Raw genomic sequence first — 23274 nt, 5'->3', positions numbered from 1 at the left:
CAGGGATGTGAGTATTGTAACTTCTGTTATATGTGTTATCAGTGCAGATTTCCACATACACAATAGCACAATCGCAAAACACTGTTACACAACAGTTTTTATTTATCAAGAAAATCATTCCACCACTATCTTAGAAAAAGGTTACAAAGAAACTAGGAAATGATGTTCATGACTACTAAGCTAGATTGTCAAGCCAGTGTAATATTTGATTCTGCTGATTGCCTCTAAATGTTAAATACAGCGAGTTTCCATAAAAATAACCAACACATAATGAAATTGTGCTAAATGCTGATGGTTGTGTTAAAGCGTGACATAGTTTCACAGTAGTTCATTGGAAATGCTTTTCAAGGAGATCGTCCTTCCTATCTGTTGTAGCAAAAAGACAATTTTCAGTTTCATCAACGGACCATGGCTAAATATCAAATGTAAAGTTCAAGCACATCAAAATGTGCCTGAAATTCCAGTGTTGTGCAAGTCAGCTGGCTTTACTTACGCATATGACGGAGCCTGTGTCCCCACTAGTATGAGGACTCTTACAAGCAACAGTAAAATTGACAGTCCATGTTTAGAACAGATTATGAAAAACATTTTAACTTAGCTTTGAACAAAACAACACATGGAAACGTACTATTATTAGGTTGCCTCTCATATCTTTGCTACACAATATTATCCATTAAGTTAACTGCTGAGTGCAAGTGGTCCACAAAACTCATATAGTACTACTTCACTGAATGACTCATTATTTTGGGTTGTGGAAATTTAATGCCAATGTCACTACACTGACCCAATATCATATTAAAAATGTTTAAAAGAAAAAAAAAAAAAAAAAAAAACAGGCACCGAAATGACACATGATCCCTTCTTGTAAAGACATTTCATTAAAGCAAAAGGTTGATTTGTAAAAATGTTGTTCATGATAATGTCTCATCAAATGTGTTAAGACCTAAATTTCCCAGAAAGTAAACTGCATCTACCAGTGACACATTTTTAACTAGGAATTATGAATCAAAATGTTTGAAATCTGTAGATTTTCAAGACTATCCCTTTTTAATAATGACCAATACAAAAACAAACAAGCAAAAACAAAACAGACCAACCCTCAAACAAAAACAATTTTAGGTTAGAGGTTTAAAAATCTGTCCCTCCATGAATTTGTGATGTGATCCCCAGTAAATTCTGCAGGACTTTTCAAAACGGAAAATCATACAAACATCAAAACATGCATCAACCTTTTTATAAAAGCTGTCACAAAATCAAGCATCTAAGACCCAAGCATTACAAAAAGGTCTGCGAAATCCTGGAGGGGCCGAACAATGTGTGCTGTTTGGATACAAAACAAATAAAATAAAAATAATTACAGATATAAACTCACGTATTACACACAAAGAATCTTATAATGCCAAGCTTGTGAAGCATGACAGAAATTCTACATCATATCTATTCTCCCAGAAATGTTCGCTGAGGTTTGCAAAGCTATTCAGTCAGAAAGTGTAAACTAAAACAATTCACAAACTACCCCCCCCCCCCCCCCCCCCCCCCCCCCCAATACACCACACTCCCTCAAGCCTTTCTTCTGCTAGATGAAGGCCTGACAGACAACATCAAGGAGAAAAATACATCTCTTTGGTCAGCATTGACACAATGCACGGGATCTGTTTCTTTGCATTGAACCCTGGGGAGTTGGAGACAGACTCAAACTCTACTGCCACCTTGTGGTTCACCCGTGTCAGGATGTGATGGAGCTCCAATTCTTTTCCATATGTGTTGATCATTTCAAACAGTGACTGGATGAACCAGGACCCACTCATAGTATTCCTCCATGAGTAGTAGCCTGTAAATAGGTAAGAGATGCAATAAAGTGGGATTAAGAAAAATATTTAAAAAAGGAAATTGTATGCATGCACAAAGACCTATGCTTGTGTTTATTGTTAGGAACCTGGAGCTGTGGAGAAGGCATAGAGGAAGTCTGCTTCCACGGGGATCTTAGTAGTGCCATCGTCCCCGCTGTCTGCTTCAATGCCTGGATCCAGATCAGTGCCTCTGCAGGCCTAATAAAGCCAAAGTAAGTTACAGGTTACTTATTCTAAATCCCAAGGCAAATTAGTGCAGTAGACAAACTCTTTAAATACCTGGATGAAGAAGAGTTTGGGTTTTCCCACCAGTGATCTGCATCGATCACCTCGAAAAAGTGATGTAAGGTACTTAAGGTCTACTGACCCATCAGTACCATAAAACACACCCTCATCTCCGTGACTCAACAGAACACAGATGAATGAGGCTGAGGCACTGTGATCTTCCTTTGACACTAGAGAAGAGGAACAAAAGAAATGTCATAGGCATGTGAAAGGAGTGATCTGCATGTGTTTGTGCAGCAGTTTTGGGGACATCTGAATCCATTTTCTATTATACTTACCAGCAGTCAGAACCTGTTTTATCTCCTCGACTGTCTGATCATTGTAAACCTTCACTTTATACCCCAGCTTAATGAACACTTTCATCATGTTAGCTGCGTCGATATCGGTGCCATTTCGCTGATTCATGCCTTAAAATAGAACAATAAGAAATATTTTGAAGAATAAAAGGAAAACACACACATATACACAAATTAAGAAACCCTAATCTCTTGCTCTCTCATAACTGAAGTGTATGGACTATGTTTGGTTAATGCAACCACAAGGGGTCACAATATATACACAAAGCTGTGATGCACTTTGTTCTGTCCATTAATGAATTAACTTATATTAAGTGTCCAATATAAGTTAATCCATTAAGTCCAAATGAATGGTACCAATTCATACATGATGCCTTGTCAAGTTGTTAAGTGGAATTGTTATTTCAGTGCAACCAGAGGGGGACACAACCCAGTGTAAAAAAAAAAAAAAAAAAAAAAAAGGTAGCAAGGCTCAAAGCTTAGGAGAAATGGAGTAGGACTTATCCTGAAAGTTTGTAAGGAATGTCCTGGAGGTGAAGATTCTTTCGGTGAGGAATCTGAACCTGTAAGTTGAGGCAGTGATGTTAAATGTTGTGAGTGGTTATGCCCCACAGGTACGATGTGAGTTACAAGAGAAGGAGAAATTCTGAAGTGAGTTAGATGAAGTGATGCAGAGCATTCCCAGTGGTGAGAGAGTGGCGCGACAGCTCATGTTAGATGTTTTGGAGATCAAGTCAAAGAGGCCAGATTGAGGTGGTTTGGATATGTTCAGAGGAGAGACTGAATATATCCTTAGAAGGATGCTGAGGTTGGAGCTGCCAGGCAGGAGGTCTAGAGGAAGACCAAAGAGGAGATTTATGGATGTAGTGAGAGAGGACATGAAGTTAGTTAGTGTGAGATTAGAGGATGCAGAGGACAGGGTTAGATGGAGGCACATGACTCGCTTTGGCCACCACTGAAAGGGAACAGCCGAAAGGAAAAGATGGACTATATTTGGTTGACATCTGTCTCATTCTACGGTTGTTAAAATTACAAAAATCTTGCACTGCAGTGATGTCTGATAAACCCAGTTATAAGCAGTAGCACATGAGAGGCAGGTATGAAGTTTAATATCTGCCAGATTATAATCAAACAGATAGAGATGCAGCAATAAATACAGGTGCATTTTTTTCCCCAAGTATTGACAAAACATTTTCCACTTGAATGCAGCTTTGCCGGCCTTAATGTGTTTGTCTGTATTGCTAACATGGAGTATTTTGTTTATATGCTGTACAAAAGCCACGTGTGCTGAATTCAGAGTGCAAATTAATGTGCACCAACAGTAGCTGTGCATGTGGGATACTGGAGTGCACCCATTCCTGTTATACATAATGCTTAGTGACATTCTGTAAGCACCACCCATCTTCGCCTAGAGCAAATATCTAATCAGCCAGAAGAGTTGCCACACCTATAAGAAAAAAAATTCCTGAGATCTTAATTTTCTATAAATTAAGATTTCAACTCTGAACTGGGGAAGACTGGTTTCCAGTACTATAGATACCAACAACTTTATATGGTAAATATGATGTGGTTTTTATAAAAATATTTTTAAACAAAAATGGCTGACCACAATAATAAAACCATAGTAGAATGATCACCTTTCTGTTATAACTTAAAAAATGAGAAGTTCTAGCCTTGTATAAGTTGAATTCATGGCAAAGCTGCTGTATAGATTTCACAACTGTAAATGATGAAGTGAAGTGGCCAGTGAGTGTGTGAACTTCTTTTTTTGTTTTAGGAGTCAGTGATTGCAATGAGGATTCCTGATAAAATAACTATAATTTGTTTTATTTGATAACGCCATTACTTTTTAGTCACAGTACATATTTCACCTACTTCCCTTTGATGAGGACTTTTACCATCAGTCTATCATCGCTTCATCCATGACAACGTTTGGTGTTTACAACTATTTCACCATGTCATTTCTTATGAAATGAAATTACTAAGTTATGACTAAGGGTGAAAAATCTACCAAAAGAATTTTTTTTGTTTCCAGTTGAAGACCTAATAACAATTAACTAAACTCAGCAATAAAGGCTCAGCTGATGTTGTCTATTTATTCCACTCATGTGATGTGGTTGCTTGTGGAACAAAAAGATGTTTGCTTATCGGTCATGTGCACATAGTGGGTCCTGCTAGACAGGTTTATGAAGCACAAGTCTGACAGCAAATCTAGAACATTATAGGTTATGGTGATGTAAAGAAATCCAAAGTATCTCAATCAGACATTAAGGCTTCTTTAAAGGCTTTTGGAGTATATAGGGTCCTGTTTATGTGATGACTTAGGGTGACCTCATCACATGGATCCATGTAGTTACCTGATATTTGAGTGTTATGTCATCAAATGCAAGGATGCGCACACATGCTCAGGTTCCTTCTCTATACAGCCAACGTAGGGACTGTCACAGAGCTAACCTGAGCATGTAATTAACTGGCATGCAATTCAGTTAAACTGTATCCAAAACAACAAGTGCACATTTGGTCCCTTACCACACCTATCATCACTCCACCCCAGTTTACAATGGAACAGCCTTATTTTACTGTCACCTTAAATAAAGGCAGCAGACCAATACATCTGCTTTGGTACAAAGACCTTTAATGGAGCTCACACATCTCCAGGACGTTTTCCATAACGCCTGTTATGAATAATATGTTGGAGTGACAGATAAGTTATAAAGTGGCAAAATAACACTACACATAATCAGTGGTCCACTTCCCAAAAACAAACGTGCTAACAGTAAAATAATGAGTGGAATTCAACCCAACATAGTTTGGCACATCAACCACCGGCACATTTCACAATTAAAGGAAATTTCAAAATATTATCGGAGTAATGAGTCAATGTTTACCTAATGAAACTTAACCGTTACATATGATCCAACTGAGCCATTAACCACAGGCTGCAGACTAGCTGAGCTAAGCATTTTAAAGTGGGTGCCTGCCCTTTTTTGAATTTCTTGAAACCAACACAAAGCTTTAACCACACATCAAGAGAGAACAAATAAAGTAGAAATCCACACTATTTTTTGTAGTCCTGCACCTACAACTATATGTGGGTTTATATTTAAATTAAAATAAAATATAATGAAAGAAAAGTGCCCATCATTGCCTATAGCAAGGACGTGCCACTTGATTGCTAATCTTCACCCTGAGTAGGCCTAGGTGGTGTCCAGCAAACGATGTGGGCTACATAGACAATTGGAAACGTTTTTGGGGAAAACCTAGGCTGATTAGGAGAGATGGCATCCATCCTACTTTAGATGGTGCAGCTTTCTTATCCAGAAATATGGCTGGTCTTATTAAACAACCAAAAGTATGACAATCCAGAGTTGAGCCTAGGATGCAGAGATCCAGTCCTACAAGCCTCTCTGCAGTGTCCTTACAACCGTCACCCCCCCACAACTCCAACATACCTATAGAGACTGTGTCTGTTCCCCGACCTAAATTACATAAACTAAATATGACAACAAGAGGAGTTAATCATAATAACCTAATAAAAGTTAAGACTACTCCTCTTACAGAACAAAACCCCAAAACTATTAAATGTGGATTATTAAATATCAGATCTCTCTCTTCTAAATCTCTGTTAGTAAATGACTTAATAAGTGATCATCAATTCGATTTATTCTGTCTCACTGAAACTTGGTTGCAGCAGGAAGAATATGTCAGTTTAAATGAGTCAACCCCCCCAAGTCATATTAATTATCATGTTCCTAGAAGCACAGGCCGAGGTGGAGGAGTTGCAGCAATCTTCCATTGTAGCTTATCAATAATTCCTAGACCTAAACATAGTTATAACTCATTTGAGAGTCTTACTCTTAGCCTTTCACACCCAAACTGGAAAACTCAAAAACCACTATTATTTGTTATCGTGTACCGTCCTCCAGTCCCTTATTCAGAGTTTTTGATTGAATTTTCTGATTTTCTATCTGATTTAGTGCTTAGTACAGATAAAGTCATTATAGTGGGTGACTTTGACATCCATGTAGATGCTGACAGTAACTGCCTGAGCACTACGTTTAATTCATTATTAGATTCAATTGGTTTTTCCCAAAATGTAAATAAACCCACTCACTGTTTTAGTCACACGTTAGACCTTGTCCTTACGTATGGAATTGAAGCGGATAATTTAACCATATTTCCTCACGACTCTCTTCTGTCTGACCATTTTTTAATAACATTTGAATTTACAATAACAGACTATATAGCAGGTAGGGAAAAATTCCACTATAGCAGATGCTTAAGTGAAAAAGCTGTCAACAAATTTAAAGAAATTATTTCTTCATCATTTGCTTCACCATATGTTAATACAATGGAAAGTAGTCTCCTTAATGTTACTCCTGCACAAGTAGATTATCTTGTTGACAATTCTGCCGCCTCACTACGTACAATACTCGATAGTGTTGCCCCTCTAAAAAAGAAGGCAGTAAACCAGCAGAGGTGATCTCCATGGTATAGTTCACAAACACGCAACTTAAAACAGGAAACACGAAAGTTAGAAAGGAAGTGGCGTTCCAGAAAGTTAGAAGAATCTCATTTAGCCTGGAAAAATAGTTTAAAAATGTACAAAAAAGCTCTCAGTGATGCCAGAACAGCATATTATTCATCATTAATAGAAGAAAATAAGAACAACCCCCGGTTTCTGTTCAGCACTGTAGCCAGGCTGACTAAGAGCCATAGTTCTGTTGAGCCCTTAACTTTGAGCAGCAATGACTTCATGAGCTTCTTTATGAATAAAATTGTAGCTATTAGAGAACGAATTCACCAGATCCTCCCCCCAAAAATTACAGATAGATCTTCATGTTCAACAGTGCTAGAGTCATCGATAAGGCCCCACTCCCTGTTAGACTGCTTTTTACCCATAGATCTCTCTGAGCTAACTTCAATTATTACCTCATCTAAACCAACAACCTGTCTGCTAGACCCTATTCCAACTAAGCTGCTCAAGGAAGCTTTACCCTTAATAGATACATTCATATTAGATATCATAAATCTATCTTTAGAAACAGGCTATGTACCACAGGCCTATAAGGTAGCTGTAATTAAACCATTACTTAAAAAACCCTGTCTTGACCCAGGTGTTTTAGCCAATTACAGACCAATATCTAATCTCCCCTTTATTTCTAAAATAATTGAAAAAGTAGTCGCAAAACAATTATGTGATCACCTTCATAGGAATAATTTGTATGAAGACTTTCAGTCAGGATTTAGAGTTCATCATAGTACAGAAACAGCACTGGTAAAAGTCACCAACGATCTTCTCATGGCCTCAGATACTGGACTCATCTCTATACTTGTTCTGTTAGATCTTAGTGCTGCATTTGATACCATTGATCATAACATTTTATTACAGAGACTGGAACATGAAAATGGAATTACAGGAACTGCACTAGGTTGGTTTAAATCTTATCTATCTGATAGATTTCAATTTTTTCATGTTAATGATGAATCCTCCATGCACACAAAGGTTAGCTATGGAGTTCCACAAGGCTCTGTGTTAGGACCAATACTTTTTACTTTATATATGTCTCCTTTAGGCAACATTATTAGAAAACACTCCATAAATTTCCAATGTTATGCTGATGATACCCAGCTATATTTATCTATGGAACCAGATGAAAATAATCAGTTAATAAAGCTTCAAGCATGCCTACAAGACATCAAGGCCTGGATGTCCCACAATTTTTTACTTTTAAACTCAGACAAAACTGAAGTCATAGTATTTGGGCCCAAAAATCTCAGAGATATGATGTCCAACCATATTGTCACACTAGATGGCATAAGTCTGGCCCTAAACAAAATAGGTGCCTAGTCTAACTGTCTAAATATTATTAAATGTTTCACTTTGCCTTAGATGAAATGTGTTAAAATAAAAATGGTTAAAATATCAACTCGTCTGTAATTGATACATAGATGACCACACAGAAAAACATAAGACTATGCATTTACAGCAGTTTCATTTTGACTATGTTTCAACAGATGTTTCATCATACAGTTCAGTACGCTTTCACGGTCATGTGTAGACTAGTTACAGGAGATAACGGGAAAAGACATCACCTGTTTTTCTGTCAAAGTTCTTGTTGTTAATTATGATGCACTGGCCCATGCTGGGGAAATTGAGACTGTATTTGAAGCTGTAGGAGTGGGGCTTGGCATCCACGTCAGTGGCTGCAGGGGCAGGGAAAGACCCCCCTGTCCTGAAGAGACAACCAACAATAACACTGTCTTTAATGAAATATAACAACAAGCACTGCACAACAGAAAACGCCAAACATAACGTTAAGTTAGGGGGAAAATGTTCAGGTTAAGTGTAAGTTACAGGCCTGCATATGTAAGACAAAAAGAACTCAAGTAGTTTAAGTCACTAGAAACAAGCAGCGAGATGTAGAAACAAGCAGCGAGATCTCACACTAACGGGAAGTCATAATAGACAATAGCCTTGTTACTTCGTGACAAGCGTCACAAGCGTAAATTGATCCAACCCAACTAATGTTGTGGGGACGTTTATTCAGGTCACAGTCCTAACGATGTTTTAAAAGCCTAGAAAGTCGTTTTGGAAACACTAACACTAGTTCAGAGGGTTTCTATAGGTTTCTTATAGACTTTTATACCCATCTGGATGATTGGAAATCCAGGATACTGAATAATAAAAACAGACTTTCCCTCGTTTTCTTGGTAGCGATGCGCCAACAAAGATGGAGACTCGATAAACACCTGGAGTTGCAACGTCCGAAATTGGCTAAATGTACATGGTTTTTTTTTATCGTGCAACAAATGAAATGGCTTTTTTATGCAGCTGGTTAGAGAAGTTTCTATGGATTTTTACAATACCCTCCGAATAACGCTGAGTGTTTGAAACGAGCTATCACCGGGTAATTAACATTAACGGGACCAATAACTGGCTTTGTGGCGGCAATGTCAGCAAATACACAAGGAGCACAGTCTGGTGAGATAATTAAACACCACTCACGGATGTCCATAGCTTCCCTTTGCGTCTGTGGAGTCAGCTCCAGATCCAGCTACGTTAGCCGACATGTTGTGGATTCAGGCAGCGTAAAGACAACACACCCAGTGCTACAAAGAGCTGCGCTAAACAACAAGCCTCATGCGGAAGAACGTGAAAGACAACTGCTCTGCGAAGCTGCTGATGTCATGCAAAGATGCGTTCGTTTTAAACTCCCACGCCTGCCGCTGGCCAGTCATGAATTTTATGCCTAGATTTTAAACCACATTCTTACCAGATATCAATAAGGAAATATTTGAAAAAGTTCTAATTATACTGTTTTATGTATTATGTGGTCAGTTAACCAAAACAACAGATTTCTCTCTCATTACACCAACTCCAAATAAAGGTGTACTGATATGCTCTTAGCATTTTCCGCCCTGGTCCGTATATATATTTACTAACGTTGTATAAGTAGTTAATTAAAATACTGGAAACTTTCCAACTTTTCTCAGTTTCCCACGGTAAAACCCGCCAGCTGTCAATGCCGTTACAGTATATTGTGCTGGAAGAGTTTGATGCACGTGATATTCTGTTATTTTTACTGGAGATTTTAAATTTAGTCATTTAATTCTTTGAACAAGCTCAGCTTTTCCCCATCCTGGAGTGTATAGTTTGTAATTATAAGGCTCTAGTCAGTGATTATATAAATCACACCGTTTAACACAGATCACAAGAAATGATCCGTTTTACTCCTAAATGAGCATTACACCATAATTAAGCTGCTCTAAAGCCTATGCAACAAACCAGTTTCTTTTAAAAGCTGCATTGTCCATGTTAAATAGAGGTGGAAAGTACCATAGTACAGCTACCTCAGACAATAAGAACACTCAGAATTAGCTATGCATCAACAAACTCCAACATTATAATACTGCTTTCTGGTTTACATGGTGATAGTGCCACAATGAGATACCTACTACAACCTGTTTTGTGATACTTCTTCTTTGTTTTATAACAAAGATAAGCACTGCACCTCACATTCCATCAGACTTTAATGTCATTATCCTCTAACACAATCCTGCTCAAAAACGGCATTCACAGACAGAAAAGGTTAAACAAATGTTTGATACATACAGTATGTATTTTTTAATGTAAGCTCATATATTTGCAATTACTGCTCGTGGTTTAAAAATTTCCAAAACAAACTCACAAAATGACAAACTCTTCATTAGCCAACATCAAAGGTTGAGGGTTAATCAGTCAAATCACTGATGTTCAGTACTAAAGTGCAATAACACCTTCAGTCTCTGTAAGAAATATGAGAAGTTTAACATTGGGTATAGAGATGGTCTCCAAGATGCAGGGAAAAATAAAAGAAATGAAGAACAAATAAAAGATACACACATAGAACTCTAAATGACAGGGTTACACAATGAAGACCAATGACTGAAAATAGATTATATATTATAAAACTCAAAAAGGACAGAGAGAAACCTTCAAATTCACAAGTAAAACAAACGTAGCATTTAAGTAATTTAAGTATTGCAATAGTTGCAGGTAAACAAAGTCGATCAAAACCAAATTAATATTATTTAAAAAGAAATCTATACTGGGTAGTAAAGGGTGGTGGTACACCCAGCTCAGACAGTAAAAATCTATCCAGTTCTGAGTAAACAAAAATGACAAAGAAAAAAGATAAAGTGCAACACTGCCTTCAGATTCTTTGTCAACTTAGCCAGTTAATATAACAATTACTTCACTATTTAACATACCATTTAATATAACTTCATTTTCATTGTTCTCATTGTAAGTACACTTGGATATAAAATGAAATATAGATTTTCATAAGCAGTCCTTCCACCCATTTAATAAACAAGAGTAAAATTACAAAGACAATTCCGTTTTTGCATTTTTAGTGTTCTTGCTTCACCATGTCCTCACATTTTTGTGCCACGTGTTCACGCACTGAGGCACTCTTATTGCTGTCTGTTAAAAATCTACACTCACAGCACCCCAAACTACATTTTTAAATTGAAGATTAAAGCTATTATTAGTAAGTTTGAAGGAAATCTGGAAGACAAAATCGACTTGCCTCACATTTCCCCTTCAATAATCATCAAGCCAGTGGAAATCACAACACCATTTCAATGATTAGCCTCAACATTCATAGTTGAACTTAGTATTAGCAACAACACAAACTTTATGTGTGAAAGTACATGTATGAATTGTATACACGATACTTTGTAGGGAGAATCAGTGTAGACACATTTTGTCTTTAGTTTGAGAGTAAATATAATATGCTATAATAATATTTTAACAAGGTTCTTGTAATGCATTCATCAGCCAAACTCTTGGCTGATGAATGCAATGATACATTTTTTAAATGATTTCCTCCACTTCTAAGAATATCGCAATTCATATCTTCACATTGACATTTTTCCATTGGTACAAATATAATCTGTTTGGTTCCACTACTTAATGTTATTTGGTATTCAATGTGTTATGATCTCAATCAAAATAATTTCTGCGTACAGAAATTATGTTATTCTGGCTCAATTAAAAAAAAAAAAGGTATAGACAAAATTAGAGTGAATAGACACTACTTGAAATGTAGCTACAATTAGGGATTGTTAAGATAACCAGGAGAGGTATAATCACTAACTGCTGTCCCAGCTCCACACCACCTCCATGTATTGTACATATGGGCAGGGAAACAAACCAAAGGGAAAAAACACACACACACACAATTACTTGGAAATGAAAAAATTAATATATACATGTAGTATCTCCAAACTCTATACTATGTGTTGGTTGTAAATTTAATTCTCTGACAAAAACAAAACAAAACAAACAAAACAACAACAACAACACTCCTGTATTTACCTCACTTTGGTCAGAACCACTAAAGCCTACACATCTACTGTATCTGTAACTGATGTGGTCTAAAACCAGTATAGTGGGAACTATTAACAATGTCATGTATGATCAAATTTTTACTTGCTGTGCTGGAGTAGTTGCAATAAGGTTCTCTACAAAATAATAATGAATTCAAAAGAAAAACCAACATGTTATCTAGTAGCTCGCTCTAACAACACGTGTATGATGTCGCCTGGATGACTTATGCCGCCAACAATAGTGCTTCCAAAGAAAATGTGAAATGTCATTGTCAGAATTACCTACAGCCAAATGCAACTCAACGGCCGTACTCAGCAGAGCCCTGGACAAGCAGCGACCAAGATAAACATCGGTGTTTGAGAGGCAGTGAAAGTGGGCTCTGAACAACGTTACTACAATGCTACATGTGCATTGTGTTTATGTTAGTGAAGTCCACAATCCCTTAATCCTGTGCAAATCTCTGCTGGAATAGGGGAGCTGAATGGGGTGCTCATTCGGAGCTGTGGACACTGAAGATGGCAGGCTGGATGCCCAACTTTAATTGATGTAGGCTGGATCACCTCTTACCGCCTTCTCATGTGTGCCCCACTGAGGGACACGGATCAGAAGATGTCAGGGCAAATGTCCCAGCTACCTTTCTCTTTTGCCTCCCAGTAACCCCCCTTGTAGATGTGCATCGTCTCTCCAGATATCGGGTCATCTATCTTCTCAAACCATAGTGGTTGGGTGTTGTCTTGATGGGTGCCTGAGGGTTAAAAAAAACAACAAAAGGAAGAAACGTTAGAATGAGAGAGAGTAAGGTTAAAAGGGTGATGGATCACTTGGTCTTCAGATGCACCTTACTCAAACCAAACAGCAAATTATTAAATGAAACTCAGTGGAAGCACTTAATCTATCACGTAAAGCCATGCTCATACGTAATACAGCTACTGTTCAGGGGCCAAAGTATACTAATTATTGCCTACTCGAAAAAAGTTCAGCCTAAGTTTATTCTACAGTAAGTTACATCTAGTTTGCCCAGATGCCTAAATAACAACAACAAAAACTATAAAAAAGGGAACAACAGACAGCATGACTAATGGTACTTGCTTTTGATTGGAGCTCCATAAAGTCCTTCCTTGCCTTCCACTAAGATATAAAAAGGAAATGACGGAAGATGGACATAATTCTACTAAATTACAGTACCTGGAATAATTGCACCATGTGTGATATTATGATCAGAATACTTGCTTAAATAGGGAAATTGTGATGGTCCATAAGAGGCTGTAAAAAGAAGAATTAAGAATGATTGCAATTTAACATATAAAAAACGTGTATTCTCTGAAAATGACCATTGAGTGGAAATGTAAGGGGCTACTTGCATGCAACAGGTGTATTAAGGGGAGAATCCTCTGCGTTAGCTGAACACCAGCATAGAACAAAGATCCACAACTCAGAGATTATCCATACTCCACACACAAGTCAGGTTTATTTGCATTTTCAGGTGCTGTGTGTAGCATCTTAAGCAATGTAGACATAAACAATAAATTTGATCTCTATGTTATGCAAGTGTGATGAAGGAACCATGTTCCTCTAAAATGACCACATTTCCCAAGCATCTGCATTGTGCTGTCTGTCTTGAACAAACATGGTTAAAAACGCATATGACAGCATGTTTGATTGAGCGTGTAAATGACATCAAGAGCAAATCCTTTCAGCCTCTGGTGGACATGCTACGATCAAATCATTGTTTTGTTAAAATGCCACTCAAAGCACCCTAATAAGAACATTCAATGTTCATTAGTAAATTGATACTTGCTTTCATCAGAAACCTCACTTGCTTCTGTGCCTATCTCCAGAGAATCAGCTAAATGGAACAGAAATGGATGACAGGACAGTGAATGTGAATAACCTGCTATAAATATGATGCAGAAGACATTTAGCACTTCCCTGCTGCACACACATAGAGCATAATGCAGTTTATGTGTTATTGATTCCACAGCCAACACAAAGTGTAGGCTGGCAGTGGGAAAAGGCTTAGAGAAAAGTACTTGCTTTTCAAGGGTGAGTCAGTGATTGGATCCTCGGTGTCAGCTTGTGTTTGAGACAAGGAACACCAAGACACACAAAATGGACAGAATATGATTGGACAGAAACACAAGACCAATAGACATAACACCAAAACAAAGCTGCCTTTATTCCTCATCTACCTTCCACAGGTGAGCTGGCTGCTTTAACAGCTTCCCTTTCCCGTTCTCGTCGAACAGTGCGCTGCTTTTCTTCCAGCCTCTGTTTCTCTGCGTTAGCCTCATCCCAGTGGCCTTCCTCCATTAATCGCTGGTCAGGGCGCCGTCGACTGTCTGTTGGCGCCACTCCCTCCTCAGGTTCATTAAGTGTCAAGGCCAGTGAGGAGAAAAAGTACATGTTCTCTGCTCCCTCTCTGGAAAGTCATCACCATTATAGATCAGCGACACAAAGCCACAACATTTTTCAACGTGTAGACACTGCCCTATCCCTACAGGTCCATTTTTTTTTTAAAGCATTTCAACTTTTTTAATAACGGTAATCTTTAAAACAAACTCACGGTAAAGGGTTCTTTTTCCAGATTTCTTTGGCTCTGAGGGTTTGATACACAGTTCTCTGTTTGCCTTCGGTGCCGTTCTCCCCCTTACTGCTCTGCATTACTCTGGAAAACTCCATCTTCTCATCCCAGGTTCCTGAGAGCACGTAGTGGGCTTTTCCATCCTTATCGGTTACTACTCCTGTTACCTGAGAGGAGAATGTAGATTTCAGTTGAAAATGTAATAAAAAAAGCTGACAGAATGATTTCAGATTTGCTACCTAACTGTAACTGAATGCATTTATATCATAAAAAATAAAAATACTACAAAAAAAAAAAAAAAAAGAGAAAACCCCACCTTTCTTGGTACATCTCTGGAAAAATAACTGTAGGGAGCAAACTTGAGGTGGCAGCGATCTCCTGTTTTGTGGTTCACCACATCTATCTCCCCTGACTAGAAGGAGACAAATGATAAAGAGAAAATGCTTGGCTGTAAAATACTAAAAAAATGAACCTAAAAATATAATAATAGGCAAAACATTTATGTCATATATATTCAACATCAGTAAATCACAGATTTAATCAACATTTTATCAGCTTTGGGGGTTACCTGATCGATCCATAACTTCCCCACGATAATATTGTGAACTGTTGTAGTCACTTTTTTCCAAGTGTAGTGATTTTTACTCTTGTCAAATATACACTGTATAGAACCTGGTGATGCAGAAGAAACAACATTACAAACAGTACAACTGTCTTAATTTTCATCATGATACTGCACATTTATGAACACAGTTAAACAAGAGGGGTATGAAAGTCTCAATTAAGCCAAAATTGGCAATGAGGATATCCCAGAAAGCATCATTGCATAGGCTATTGCATCTTCCTAGATTAGCTAGCTAATGTTATGGAGGAAAACAAAACATTGCAATACCTCCTAGTATCCTGTATTTTTTTTTTTTTTTGATTGGCAGTTTTACAGGTACGCACATGCAAGTACACAAACACAAACACACACTTACCAAGTGGCATGATAGAGAGATATTTTCCTCTAAACTTGCTCGCCAATGTAATTTCCTGTCTGAGAGTCCAGCCCTTTTCCGAAATGGCATGGTGAGCTGCAGCAGGTGGGTGGTGACTCACCTGAAGAAGTGGGAGGAGTTAATCAACAAATAATGATCACACTATCTTTGGAGCATATGTAATTTGTGGAATTGTGGTCAAACCATACCTGTTCACACAAAGAGCGGTAGCCACTCTCTCTGAGCCGATCAAGCTCAAAAGTTTCTCCCAGCAGGGGATTGAAGGGTTTTCCTGTGCGGTGGACAGTGGTGGAGTAAGAAGAGACTGTGAAGGCAGCCACATAACACATCTGCTCTAGAGAGCTCTGACACTTAGCAGCCTTGTCCAGCAGCTCGTGGTACTCCAGGTCTTCAGACAGACGTTGCAGCATGGATAGAGGCTCATTAAAATTCACCTGTGTATAAAGTCAGACAGACAGACAGAAAACCTCTGGTTACTCCCACAAACAGAAGCAACTGAGATGCCATAAGTGTTTAGATTTCATACAGGCATTGGTATCTTTGAGAGTTCCTTTCCAATGCAGTTCTTCATAATGCTCCAAAGATTGAGGTAATAGTTGGGCTTGTCAGGTATGCGAGTCCGTCTTTGTCTAACTGGCTCTAACTCAAGGGGCTGAGGTGACTCCGGATTTGATGCCAAAGACAGATCGTCAAACTGACAGAAAAAAAAGACAACACCCTTAAGGCTCAGCAGAAAATATAAGTTGATAAGAACTTAACTAACTTGTTTATAAAAAACAACTTAACACACATTTACCGACTGCTCGTCCATTCCAGTCTCACTGCTGATTCCACTCACATTGCTGCCAGATCTCCTAGAAAAAGAAAACTAAAAATTTATAAAGCAAAATAGTTTTTTTTTTTAAATTTTGGAACAAAAACAAAATCACTGACACTGGAAAAAGGAGATAAGTTAATAACCTGTGATACTTGGGATCTGCTGGGACAGTAATAAACTCCGCTGGGTCTTCCATCGCATCAAAGAACTCATTGTCATCATCCTCATCACTGGCATCACCTTTTCCTGAAACCCCACCTAAAGAGAAACAGCAGATAAATGAATGAACACATGACTAAAAGCCTCAACTGGCTTCAGTTTGATTGGCAGACGTATGTTGCATGTACAGTAATGCCAAAAGTCCAGCGAGAAAAGTTCTGATGTGGTGAAGGGCCGTACCTTTGTTAACCAAGGAGGGATTGCTGAATGAAGGAGGCATAACTGTTGCTCCTCTAAAAGCTCTTTCCAAGTGGTTATGCTGTTTAGCCAGCTGCTCTAAGGTCTCCTCCAGGCATATCCTCTGGTCTCTTTCAGTCTGTAAGGCCTTCTGCCAGCGCTTGCTATGGGTCTGGGCCAGGGAGAGGAAGTCTCTACATGCCTTGGGGAACACCAGTAAAATACCGTATCAGCAAACAGCCAGCAATGTGTTCTTCAGTGACTTACACTAGTGTAACTTACATTAATCATTGCATTAGAGGTAATTCGGAAAAGCGTGGCCCTCTCTGTAACTTGTCTGATCTTTTCCCCCATGTCTGCTCCAACACGAATCACCTCCAGTTCTGACAGAGACCTATGTGTGTAGAATATATTTATATATTATATTCAGCACTGAATTTAATAATAAATACAGAGAACAGGCTTGTTTTTTCATTTAAAAATATTGATTATTTGTAAAGTTGTTTCTTTTCTAACTGCTCATCTACTTTTACCTTTGGAGGGCTGAACCATGCTTGACAATGAGATCATTGCAGGTGACAAGGTCCTCCACCTTGTTGTTTAATGTACGCAGTGTGGACTGGATTTCTGAGTTACGGCAGCTGCCACCTTGTCCGGAAGTGGTGGGTACTGCAGGACAATCATCACCTGACTCATCTGTGGGAAAGAACAAATGACTTATTTTGACTATGTCAGGGGACATTTTATCACACATGGCGAACCACACATATTTCTGCCTAGCACAGCCATTTTTTTACAAACTATATAGTACATTCTCACCAGATTCAGCCTGCATTTGAATAGCCTTCGCCTTTGCAAGCTCCAGCGCAGTTACCCATCGCTGGCGCTCTACTTCTGAACTGGCCTTCAGGTGGTAGGTCTGTGCCCCACCATTGGAAATAACAAAATTGCACGAGTCCTCAACAGCAATATTGGCTGTGGCCAAATTGATGGTTCCTCGACACGTATGACCCATTTCTGCCTGGGTCCTAAACACAAACAATAAGCAGTAGTCAAATGTAGGCCTGTGAATAAGTAGATTGTGAAGTAATATAATAATATGTGTAAACATAATTAAATACAGAATGCAACGATTTGCAAATCTCATCTCATGGAATTGAGGCTGTTATAAGGTAACGGCCTTAATGAAAGAAAAATAAAGCAAACCAAAATTACTACAAATATTATAGATTGTGTAACATCCTGTGTAACAACATATTATAGGTCATATAACTTACCTATAATATGACAACAATCCATTGCTCAAAACAAACCAGCGCCTCTGGTAGCCTTTAATGTAGTTAGTCCATTTGAAGAGCCAACCCTTGTATATGTCTCCAGGGGTTGGAGTAGGGGGTTTAGGCTCTGCCATCACAACAGCCTGTGGTTTCACTGGTTGAAGTTAAGAGCCTATGGGGGGAAAAAGCCTGATCAACATAGTTTTTTTTTTCTTATTTATATCTAAACTGGTCATAAAGGCGTTACATGTAATTGCATTGACTAATAAAATAAAAGAGGATCTTTTCCACCCTTTTCTCATTTAAATTCATTTGTCATAGGCTAACTTGACTGTTTTTCCGGATTTATTTTCCGAACAAACAAAAAACAACACTAATCTATAAGTTACCAAACCATTAACGTTAGGTAAATGCCAGTTCTGTTTAGGCTTAGTTCTATTTAATCTAAACTTTAGACATCAAATTGACACAAAAGTGTAACGTTAACCTCCCAACGGCGCCTCCCGTACATGGTTACGATTGGTGAAACGCAAACATGACACTTAATACTCTGTTTAGCTAACGTTTACTGCGATTTACAGATAACTCTAAAATAGCGAACATGGCGAACAACTACAAAACATGGGTAACTACCGATAACAGTCATCTTAAACAACTGGCATTTGTTCGGGGAAGGGCACGCAAGTCTCATGTAAACAGTCGGACTACTGTGAGCTACTTCGAGGAACAAGACTCCCAATTCCCGACATCAAAGCTAATTACAACGGTGTCCGTCACTAAGCTTGTTGTTAGCTACACAACAGGAAGCTGTCAAAACAAGCTGACACGTCGTACACGGTCGTTCCAAATCATGCAACTCTGTGTGTGACTCGTTGTCTGGTGGCTTACTTGTCGTCAACATACGATCACTTACCGTTACCGTGAAAGACCTCGGCGATCAGTGTTGTGCATGTCGTGTTGGTTGAAGCGACGGTAGCTTGCAAGTGCTAGCTGCGTTGCTAATACTTTGCTACAGGTTGTGCAACAAAATAATGTTCGGTCAGCTCAGTAAACCACAACCTCAGTTCCGCAGGAAAAAGGAGGTAAAAAAATAAATATGCTGGTCAAATCTATGTTATGAAAAATAACCCACTACCTATTAACCTACATGTTTCTAAACTATCATAAGAGTAAATGGTAATTTCATAATCTAAGACTGCCTTCATTAGAAACAATATAGGCAAATAAGTTTAATGTAATTGCCTGCACAACTTCAACAATAAATTATTACATTTAAGATTTAAGTACAGCCTTGCTAATGGGAGATTAATACACCTATAAAATATTTCTGATAAAAGTACAGGCCACCTTGTGAGACAACAACCATCTGTAAAACAGGCCTATCTTATGTGATAAGCCTTCACATTTCTGCCCTCTTTTGGATCAAATGATCCTATTTTGGACAGTATCTCATGTAAAAATTTGGTCTTTTCTCCCATGTCATACAACTACTAACACTTTTCTGACCAAGTTATCATATAATGTCTCATGACAAAAGGCATTGAACTGACAGTGGTTACATATTATGAAATGAGTGTTCTAATTTCATTGAGTTAAGTTACTATTTACCTTCCACAAAAAAAACCCTTCTCACTTGTATACATTTTTATTAAACATACTTTACTACAACAATTAAGCTTGTATGAATCAGGACATGAAATTGTGGTAATCAATTAAAACATATGGTGTATACATCTATGCATGTGTCCATCTGACACAAAGACAATTAACTCTTACAATTCTTACTTAGTGATGGTGTTTGCATTCATACTTTTCCCACTCCCACTAAGTACAATATATGGTGTTTTCTGAGATTTCTGCTTCTCTTGGAGCAAAGCCACTGTCCCCAGAGGAGTGTCACTGCTGCTCATCTTCTTCAGTAGGGCCTCTTCATCTTGCTTTTTCACCCTCTTCTCTGTCTTCATCTTTCCAGACCCTTTCCCATGGAATCGATGTGAAAGCTGCCTGAAAGCTTCTTTTGGAGTGAGCTTCCGACCAGATTCATCAACATACTCAATCTTGACATCAGGCTTGTAGGCATCCTTTTCCTTGAATTCTTGTGTGAAGCCTCTGTATTCTTCTCTGCGACTATACTTGTCATCAAAGCCCATCTTGTCTTCAATACAGTAGTTGTCGTTGGGCAATGCGCCCTTTGGTGCTTTGACACGGGCTACTTTCTGCATTTGAGTGTCTAACAGACCCTTGTTTTTGCACAACAACAAGGCTGCAGCAAGGCCACTGTTGACAATGGGCTCTTCATCCAAAATGGTCGCTGAGGCTGTGGAGAAGTCAGGTTGTTTCTGCTCCTCATCCAAGTTGACTGTGCTCCATCCAACATTTTCATCCATTTCTGAGTCTGAATCTTTAGCATCAGCTTTTTCTTCCTCTTGTTCAAAGTCCATGATGTCTTCTTGGTCCTCTCTATTTCCAGAGAGTCCATAAGTTGGAATATCACCCAATGTTCTGCAAAACTCTGAGGTGGCATTGAAAACAATGTTGTTCCTCTTGTCAAGGTCATTGTCATTGCTGCTTTTCTCAAGTTCTTTAATTTGTTCTGCCACCCTGTCCCGAGAGTCTTTGAGAAGCTGCTTTTGCTTAAGCTTTCTCTGCTTCTCCAGTTGTTTCTGCAGTTCTTTTTCTGCCTCATCCTCCTCAATCACAGCTGGCTCAGGAGGCATGAAATCTTCATCCTCACTAATGTCCATTTCTGCCATCCTGATGTCATCAGACATCTGAGGGACTTCATGTGGCAGTCTGCTCTCCTCCCCCTTTACTTCCTCATCATCGGCATCCACCTGTTTGGGCCCTCTGCCGCGCGTTCTGGAGCCAAAATCAGAGCTGCGAGTGTCATCAATGAGTAGTTCAGCAGCACTGGTTTCCTTTTCCTTCTTCCTGATCTTCCTTACGCGGCGTTTTGTCTTTTTGAAGCTCACAATTTCTTGAGGTGTGTAATACTCTGAGGCAATAGTGAGAGCCGGCATTTCCAAAGATTGAGCCTGACTTCGTAGAGCCTCTCTCATGGCCTGGAGCTCCCGCTCTCTTTCCGCGTCAGCAAAACCTTGTGTATTTAAACGGAAGCTCTTTTTCTTTTCACCCTCAATTTCCTCATCATACTTTGACAGTACAGAACGGGACTTAAACATAACCATGTCGTCCACGCTCTCTTCTTCTTCATATGGCTTGTAATCTGGCTTTTTCTTTTTCAACTCCACATTCTTTTCTGCTTTTTCTTTGTCCACCAGCCCCACATTTATGAGCACATCCTCCTCCTCCTCAAGTACACCTTTGTCTTGCAGGGTCAAGATAACAGTCTGACCTTCACTGAAGGAATCTACCTTGTGTTGTACTTTAAGTCCCTTTAAATCACGAGACGTGTACACATCCTTTTTGCTTTGTGCAAACTCCTCCTCTACCAGACTGCTAACACCAAACTCTTCATCCATCTCTTCGAGAAGTTTTGCTCTTTTCTCTGCCATTTCTTTTTCTTTTGCCATCTTCCTGGTTCTTTCCACCCAAGCAGCTGTGTCATCTAGCCAGTCATCATCAGCTAGATTCTTAACCTTTCCCAATTTCTTGTTCAGTATTCGTTTTTCTTTCAAAGCTGCAAGTTTCTCTCTCATCTCTTTCTGTTGTTGGATAAGAACAGGATTGATGGTCTCAGCCACTATCGGCTCCTCTTTAGTCCCAAGCTCCTTCTTGTTCTCATTTAACTCCAAGGGCTTCAGACCTAGCTTTGCTCTAAGTTTGTTTGTTTCTTCAATGCTAAGAGATGCATCCCCGCTTGCAGATTGGGGTTCCACTTCAGTATTGCTTTCCTCATATCCAAGATCAACTTTCTCCCTTTTCACTCGTGGCTCCCCGCTACCCCTTTCACCTTTGCTACGACTCTCTCGTCCGCTTCTTTCTTTGGACCTGGAGCGCTTCCTCTCTCTCTCTTTATCCCGGTCTGAAGCGTCTCTATCTCTCACTCGGTCCTTGTGGCGATGTTTTTTGTGTTCGCGACGACGTTCTTCTGTGTCCTTGTCGCGGCTCTTTTCCTTGTGTTTCTTTGACGACCCCATTATCCCCTCAGCTGGTTACAGACGCAAAATAATATGCTACGTCAAATATAGTTTTTGCGTCCACAGTCTCTTTGATGGGATTAATAATCAGAAAGTGTAGTTAGCTTGTTTGACTAGCTGGCTAACTTTAGCTTGACGTGCTAAGCGGCTAACCGACGACAAAACTGAGTGCGAAGTCAAAAAAAAAAATGCTTTCGAAATGCAATATTAATTTAAATAAGACGATTTTCGCATCTGCTTAGCTGATTCTTTATCGTCACGCCACTTTAACTATCTGGAGCCCACGTTTTGATACACTATTTGGATCCTTCGACAAACGAACAGTGAACGCCAATAATACTCTTTCCTGCAACTGCACTTCCTGTGCGCGATCATTAACTACCAGCTAAGGTATACTGCCACCTGCTGTCCAGGGGTAAGGGACGGGCTTCGGATTTTCCAAGGAAAGCTGAAAAAAGCTGAAACAAAACGTCGCTTCCTTATATACACCTTAGGGAAGCTTCAAAGCCAATTAGCCTTACAAACATCAAAGGCAGAAAATGGAAGTTTTTGAAGTTCCAACAGTGTTTCTAGCTGGTGTCTCTAGGCGCCAAAAAGCGTACGGAAGACGAAGTCAGAATAATAAAGATTTTATTATTATTATGATGCTCCTGCTTTTACAGTAAATAAATAAAAAGCTGATGAAAATAAAACAAATTCCAATAACAAATAATTAGACTACAAATTACTACAAATAAAATTCGATTTCTTAAATTGAAAGAGCAACATAGTGCTGAAGACCTTGCATCAAAAAA

General features: G+C 38.9%; 3 protein-coding genes across 18 annotated transcripts; all 3 read right to left on the bottom strand.

Annotated features, from left to right (window-relative positions):
- Positions 1 to 79: 79 nt before the first annotated feature.
- casp3a (caspase 3, apoptosis-related cysteine peptidase a) lies at positions 80 to 9603 on the bottom strand. The gene is made up of 6 exons (XM_067499372.1): positions 9441 to 9603; positions 8528 to 8667; positions 2414 to 2542; positions 2130 to 2305; positions 1937 to 2048; positions 80 to 1831 (listed from the first exon to the last, which is right to left on the bottom strand). The coding sequence occupies exons 1-6, from the start codon at positions 9503 to 9505 to the stop codon at positions 1602 to 1604; spliced, it is 852 nt and encodes a 283-aa protein (XP_067355473.1). The 5' UTR covers positions 9506 to 9603; the 3' UTR covers positions 80 to 1601.
- Positions 9604 to 10535: 932 nt separating this feature from the next.
- On the bottom strand, positions 10536 to 19437 carry osbp (oxysterol binding protein). Of its 16 annotated transcripts, none has more exons than XM_067499354.1 (21): positions 19294 to 19437; positions 18381 to 18552; positions 17923 to 18131; positions 17637 to 17799; positions 17386 to 17497; positions 17107 to 17305; positions 16851 to 16965; positions 16681 to 16744; positions 16417 to 16584; positions 16079 to 16324; positions 15870 to 15990; positions 15458 to 15561; positions 15206 to 15301; positions 14872 to 15056; positions 14498 to 14727; positions 14343 to 14381; positions 14107 to 14154; positions 13670 to 13708; positions 13539 to 13571; positions 13398 to 13436; positions 10536 to 13053 (listed from the first exon to the last, which is right to left on the bottom strand). In XM_067499354.1, the coding sequence occupies exons 2-21, from the start codon at positions 18512 to 18514 to the stop codon at positions 12911 to 12913; spliced, it is 2487 nt and encodes an 828-aa protein (XP_067355455.1). In that variant the 5' UTR covers positions 18515 to 18552; positions 19294 to 19437; the 3' UTR covers positions 10536 to 12910. The 16 variants fall into 16 exon arrangements, with proteins under 16 accessions (XP_067355455.1, XP_067355458.1, XP_067355456.1 ...); XM_067499357.1 differs by having other exon boundaries at positions 16687 to 16744; XM_067499355.1 differs by lacking the exon at positions 19294 to 19437 and adding an exon at positions 19014 to 19212.
- Positions 19438 to 20006: 569 nt separating this feature from the next.
- On the bottom strand, positions 20007 to 22846 carry sart1 (spliceosome associated factor 1, recruiter of U4/U6.U5 tri-snRNP). The gene has a single exon (XM_067499371.1). It carries the CDS (start codon positions 22478 to 22480, stop codon positions 20162 to 20164), a length of 2319 nt encoding a protein of 772 aa, XP_067355472.1. The 5' UTR covers positions 22481 to 22846; the 3' UTR covers positions 20007 to 20161.
- Between the last annotated feature and the right edge of the window lie 428 nt (positions 22847 to 23274).

This window comes from Channa argus, chromosome 3 (assembly GCF_033026475.1).
Source record: "Channa argus isolate prfri chromosome 3, Channa argus male v1.0, whole genome shotgun sequence".
Lineage (NCBI taxonomy): Eukaryota > Metazoa > Chordata > Actinopteri > Anabantiformes > Channidae > Channa > Channa argus.
Note: the sequence above shows the minus strand (reverse complement) of the source record. Positions and strands in the feature narration are given on the sequence as shown.

What these genes read in the sequence shown, in the direction of transcription:
- sart1 (XM_067499371.1), bottom strand. Translation starts at nt 22,480, where the DNA reads ATGGGGTCGTCAAAGAAACACAAGGAAAAGAGCCGCGACAAGGACACA.
- osbp (XM_067499354.1), bottom strand. Translation starts at nt 18,514, where the DNA reads ATGGCAGAGCCTAAACCCCCTACTCCAACCCCTGGAGACATATACAAG. An exon ending in GGAAGTTATGGATCGATCAG is followed by an intron (nt 15,302 to 15,457) that starts GTAACCCCCAAA and finishes GTCTCCTTCTAG; the next exon opens with TCAGGGGAGATAGATGTGGT. An exon ending in AGCCAGCTCACCTGTGGAAG is followed by an intron (nt 14,382 to 14,497) that starts GTAGATGAGGAA and finishes CTCAAACACAAG; the next exon opens with CTGACACCGAGGATCCAATC.
- casp3a (XM_067499372.1), bottom strand. Translation starts at nt 9,505, where the DNA reads ATGTCGGCTAACGTAGCTGGATCTGGAGCTGACTCCACAGACGCAAAG. An exon ending in GAACTTTGACAGAAAAACAG is followed by an intron (nt 2,543 to 8,527) that starts GTGATGTCTTTT and finishes TTCTATTTTAAG; the next exon opens with GCATGAATCAGCGAAATGGC. An exon ending in AAAACAGGTTCTGACTGCTG is followed by an intron (nt 2,306 to 2,413) that starts GTAAGTATAATA and finishes CCTCTTCTCTAG; the next exon opens with TGTCAAAGGAAGATCACAGT.